The following is a 6217-nucleotide window of genomic DNA, read 5'->3' as shown; positions in this document are numbered from 1 at the left end:
CTACAACATAAGATAGACTTTCAGTTTTAGTAAGAAAATATTACTAATCTTTAGAATTAACTTTCAACATTTCAACAGTATTTAAGGAACAATTAAATAAAGAATATTTAAATCTAAAGAAAAAAAAATTTTTTAGGTAAATTTTTGTTGTTGTTATTTTTATCATTTTGGCAAATAAGAACTATGCCTTCACAAGTTTCTGGTTACAGTATCAATGAAATATACAATAAAACTATAAGTAACTACTATAAAATACTTACTATACCATGGCCCAGGATACTTTCCCAGCAAACAGAATGAAAAAATTCCTGATGCTGAACCCTTATGAAGAGAGATTTCAGCCGACGAGGTGTCAAAAATTTGTGAACTTGGAAACCTTGACTCAGAAACAGGTTTATAAACTCCTCTCTTTCTGGCCGTAACAAGGCTTGCTCAAAAATATCTTTGGTGATCTGTAAAAAGGAATTGGAATTTTAAAACTGAACTGGCGAATCATGTCTTAAAATGGCCAAACAGCCAGCGTAAGAGATCCCCCCCTCAATTTTAGATATAGACATCCCTAATGCTGAGCTACTAAACAGTGAGAGTGAAGTTAGAGTGCAGCAGCCATTGTCACAAAGCCCTTTCTGGACTTACACAACACTCAAATATTTGACCACTTGACCCCCAGCTCTTACACAACACTCAAATATTTGACCACTTGACCCCCAGCTCTTACACAACACTCAAATATTTGACCACTTGACCCCCAGCTCTTACACAACACTCAAATATTTGACCACTTGACCCCCAGCTCTTACACAACACTGAAATATTTGACCACTCGACCCCAGCTCTTACATAATACTCAAATATTTGACCACTTAAACCCCAGCTCTTACACAACACTCAAATATTTGACCACTTAAACCCCAGCTCTTACATAATACTCAAATATTTGACCACTTGACCCCAACTCTTACATAATACTCAAATATTTGACCACTTGAACCCCAGCTCTACGCAATAACTATACCCAAGCCATCTGTGAAACGAAACATGTTTATTAGAATGTTTAAGTTGTTATAAAGATACAATACTCGTAATACAAGTTTACAATAATGTAAACCTACTGAAAAAAGTAACAAAAGTGAAAACCTATTCATGGTTATCATCTTGTTACACAGTTTCTCATACCATACAAGAAACCTAAAAAGTTTTGTCAAAGAGCATTATCAACGAAAAAAATAATTCAGTTTGCGTGTGTGTGTGTGTGTGTGTGTGTGTGTATGCATTTATTTTGAAAATATATAGTTCCATCCACTATAAACAACTTTATAAGAATTACCTTGAGTTTATCAGAAGGATCTTTACTGAAAACTTCAGTCAGAGCTACATGTGGATTGTTCCAGTCCAACGTTAGAAACAGATCCTTCTGCATTTGCTCATGCCAGTTGTTTTTCTCTGGTTTTTGGGCTAAAAATATATTTTTCCATTTTTATAAATATCAAAAAATTAAACTGTCACGCAAGTGGCAAAAAAAAAAAGAGTCAATAAAGCATTTGTCAAAAGGATAATTAGCACAATTACTTCATATACCATTTGTTTAGCAATGTTTTTCTTAACCCCAACAAGGACTTAACTATATATATCTTTTTTATTCAGGCAACAACTATAAAAAACCTTGCAAATTTTTCTTTGTACTATTAACCTTTAATGAGCAGAAAGGCCAAAAATGTTTTAACACATCCCTCAGGAGCCAAGGGGGTGTCTTTACACTACAATTTGTTGAATATTAAAATTAAATTCTATCCGGAAACTCCAGAAGAGAGTGGTTTTTGGATGTATCTTTTTGAGACAAGTTTTTGTTTCTTAATTGATAATTTTTGGAGCACCCTCACATGCTAGATAATGAAATTACATAAATTTCTATATTAAGGACTAATTGTATCTTTAAAATAAACCTGCTCTAAACAACTAACAAATTGTTGCTGAGGTTTTGTTAGTCTTACGAGGTACCTTATGTTTAATTTTCATATATTTCATGCGTTTTGTGCAAGAATGATCTTTCACAAGTTCAGACTAAACTTTCTGTAAGAATTACACTGGACAACAAGTCATTTTCACCAGATATAATTATGGGTGGGCTAGATAGCTCTTGGGATGCTGAATCCAAATCTGTTTTGGTTTTCTTCTAGCACGTTAAGTTTTCGTGATGAGACTGATCAATTTTGAAAGTTTATTGCCTGAATTATAATTCAAGTTGTTGTACATTTCTTTTTTCATAAGTGTGTACTGTATAAATTTAACCAAATGTATGGTGTGTATAACGTTTGTACTGAAAAATGAATAAAGTTGTAACGTTAACTAGCCTAATGTGTGATTATAACCTAAATTGTGCTGAAATTAACACTAGTCGTATTTCTATAACTAGATATGCTAGAAGAAATCCGAAAACAGATTTGGAATCAGCGTGAAAAACTGGTATAGAAAAGTGTGCTTACATCTTTGACAAGAGAAAAATAGTTAAATTTTGTAGACCAGGGTTATTGATCTAAAACTAATAGATTTTACTAATTAAAATGATAAAGTATCAGTAGAAATTTCTATTTGCATAAACTTTAATTCTTTCCATATGGGGTCAGTGGATTTCAGTAACCATAAGCATTTCCATACTATAACTTTTAATATGGTATCTTCACACAGTTTGGAAAGCTTTTAGCAAATATTACAAGTCTTTTGTACACAACACAATCAATGTTTCATTAAGTATTTTACTAAAGATTTGCCCATGAATATATGGAGTCAGAGTGTTGACTGTTTCAAATGCAAAGTGATTTTCCAGTTAACTTTAACAATACCTTTCTTCATTTGAAAATTTTCAAACCTCATTTAGGTAACCTTTAAAACCTCCTAAATATATATCAAACTTTTCTCAGTAAAACCTTATAAATTACCCCATTTTCTTTCTAGAATGACTGCAGAGTGTAACAAAAAAAAAACTACAATCGTTTATCCTAAATAGCTTAAAATTTGCAACTGTATACATTTATTTCTAATTAATTGTATAGTTTTATTTCCCTCTGAACCATGTTTAACTAATAATCCCACCACACAAGTTGTAAATCACTCAGCAAATGCATAGATCATGTTACTATATTGAATGGCATAATTATTACTTATCATTATCTTACCTAATCTAATAAGTTTCTAATTTTTATTACATTTTAGTTACTTTTTTTAAAGAATAAATTAAAAATATACATGAAAAACAAAAACATTTAGTACATACCTTTGACCTCTTGTTATTTGCTGTCTGTTACCAATAAAATTTAAGCCTACTTTTTTTTTTTGTAATGATGATACTAGTAAATAATTTAAATAATGCACCCAATAACATAAAATAATAACATGCACAAAGCAACAATGTCCTATAACTATTATAACCTAACTAAAGCAAAAGTGACTTAAAATAATTACCTAAGCTGCTTGATCTGAACACCAGAAGATAAACTTTCAAACTGAAGATGAATTAGACAATACTCTGTACTGAAAACAACGTACAATTATACACCATTCCATAGATCAAAACTTTACCTTTCTATTGGTTATAAATAATATAATGTAAATCGACAGAGAGAGAATTATTGTTAATTTGTAAAGGAAAAGATGTGACATGTGAGCATGGCAAGGGGGTCTGATCTTTTATTTTATGACTCCATAAACAAATAAGATTGAAGACTATAAAAATTAGATTTTGCCTTAGTAATATATACATATTATAATGAGTAATTTATTTTAAACTCTGTACTTCAGTGAGGGGTGGTAAATAAATTAGTGTAAGGGAAGACCTAGAGAATAAATGTCACGATTCTCATACAAGGGAAGATTAAGGATTTATTTATATATTTCCTGATAAAATTAAGAAATTAAAACTTATATAATATTAAAATTTGATTTATTTATTAACTATGTTTTGATTCCATGTTTATTCATATGCACTGATAACAACGTAGTTTAATTAAAGTTTCAATGTAACTCTAAAAATGTCATGACATATGTGATTTGACCTACCCACAGTGACAAAGTTAAACATCTACCATTGAATAAGCCAAAACATTAACAAATTATGATGACAATTACCTTATTTCAACTGAAACTTAATGTCTTAAACTAGGAATAACTACCTTTGTAAAACTCAAATAAAAACACCTAGAACTACAGCATTATCCTAGTTTATGTAAAACTGTTAAAAAATAAAAGCTTACATTGACACTAAATCATCTTAATAGAAACTAAAACTAATCATTATTACATTTAAAGAGGGCCTGAAGTATATATTGGTCCAAGTTTTTCAGGTTGCACAGGTGGCTGTGGATATTCAAAACAGTCAGGTAAATCTGTTGTTGCTGAAAAAAAATCCAAAAAACATTGTTTCAATCGATGATTAAATCAAATATTTATTAGTCACATGATACTAAAGAAGCATCACATTCTCATGATACAAATTTTCCATTACTACTTGAGAGCTTCTTTGAAAATAGAATATTCAAGTTGATAGACTCCTAAAAATTACCCCAACCCCCAAACATAATAATAAAGTTCTTTGGAAAATCTTTGAATCAACAGAGTCATAGTAAAGACTCCTATAAGAGTAACCTGTCTAAATACCCCCCTTACATAACAATGCTCCTTCTAGACTGGTATCAACTGCCACACTCCTTTGAAAGTCAGAAATATCCTTGCTCTTACCAATTATCTTGCAGATTAACCAGGACTAGCTACACCTTTACATTTATAGGAATTTGCTTACACAATCCACAATCCATTTATTTTGCATGTGAAAATAAGTGGAGTGTTCTACAAATGTGTGTGTGTGTGTGTGTGTGTGTGCATGAGAGTCTTAATTAGGTAGTCAACCACATGTCCAATGACAGCTCTTACTGTTAAATGAGTTCTTTCCTTTTTAACACCTCAATGTTATTTATTATTTGTTAAAACATTCTACAATTTTTTTTCTATCTTCAGCATTTTGGTTACCTGTCAGTCTAGTATGAGATTACTTCCTAGTAAAGATTCTCTTGTAAATACTAGTATATTAAAAGTTTCTATTCTAGCTTGGAAGAGAGCAGCTTGCAGCATTTCCTGACATTAAAGATTGGCCATCTAAATATTACACTTTTTTCTTTCATAAACATGATAATGCACTGCTTTACACATTGTTTATACATTCGTTGAATTTTGCACAAAGCTACTCAAGGGCTAAATGTGCTAACCGTCCCTAATTTGGAAATGACAGAGCAGAGGAGCGACATCTAGTTGACACCACCCACTGCCAACTGTTTAACTACTCTTTACAAACGAATAATGTTATTGACCACTACATTATAATGGCCCCACAGCTGAAAGGGCAAGCGTATCCAGATACAGGTTTCAATCCCACAACCAACAGATTGTGAGTCATGTGCCCTAACCACCAGGCCCACAAACTTTGAATGCTCTCAGAATCACATCACTAGTTTTTTTTATAACAAAAAACTTCATATATTAGTGTATATTACAAATAATGCATGCCATCTCTCTTAAAACTAACCTGTCTCGCATATCGAACACATTCCAGAATCCTGTCTCTGAAGATATTTCGAGATAGGCTATTTTCTCTCAGTTTGGGAAAGTGATAAACTATCTTGTTTGAAATCTCTGGTTTAAGAAAATTTTCAATAAACTCAGCATCCCACCTAAATTGGGCACTGAAAAACATCAGAGTTTTTTGTTGTTTTTTTAGTAAAACTAAGTACTTGTGCTTAACTGACTAAACAATTCTACTATAAACCAAAAACCACACGTGAAAAAAAATAACCGAACAAACTTTACTTAAATATGGAAAAATATTTCAATATCAAAATACATTTCACATGTAAACTATTCCTGCCAATTTTCCTTCAACAAAGAACTGGTTTGAGATAGATTATTTCTGATTCAGATGAAAAAGATTTAAATAACATCTAAGAGCTCATTAAGAAACTGAAAAATTAATTGTGAACTCCTGCAAGGTGACTTTATTCAAACTGAAACCTTGGTATCCAACTTTAATCTGTTTTGTACTTACTATTCAAGATGTTTCAAGGTGACTTTATTCAAACTGAAACCTTGTACAAGGGTTTTAAATACTGGTATCCAACTTTAATCTATTTTGTACTTACTATTCAAGATGTTTCAAGGTGACTTTACTCAAACT

General features: G+C 31.3%; 1 protein-coding gene across 3 annotated transcripts in view; it reads right to left on the bottom strand.

Annotated features, from left to right (window-relative positions):
* Positions 1 to 6217, bottom strand: part of LOC106467158 (protein ced-11-like) — a 51628-nt gene that overhangs the window by 26074 nt on the left and 19337 nt on the right. For all 3 annotated transcript variants that reach the window (XM_022395291.1, XM_022395292.1, XM_022395293.1), the window contains exons 7-10: positions 5573 to 5729; positions 4295 to 4388; positions 1328 to 1455; positions 261 to 452 (exon numbers count right to left, since the gene is read on the bottom strand). In XM_022395291.1, the coding sequence (XP_022250999.1) occupies positions 261 to 452; positions 1328 to 1455; positions 4295 to 4388; positions 5573 to 5729 (571 nt within the window). The remainder of the gene's footprint in view (positions 1 to 260; positions 453 to 1327; positions 1456 to 4294; positions 4389 to 5572; positions 5730 to 6217) is intronic.

The sequence above is a fragment of the Limulus polyphemus genome, unplaced genomic scaffold (assembly GCF_000517525.1).
Source record: "Limulus polyphemus unplaced genomic scaffold, Limulus_polyphemus-2.1.2 Scaffold2510, whole genome shotgun sequence".
In the NCBI taxonomy this organism is placed as follows: Eukaryota; Metazoa; Arthropoda; class Merostomata; order Xiphosura; family Limulidae; genus Limulus; species Limulus polyphemus.
The sequence above is the reverse complement of the archived record's forward strand: the minus strand, read 5'-3'. Positions and strand labels throughout refer to the sequence as shown.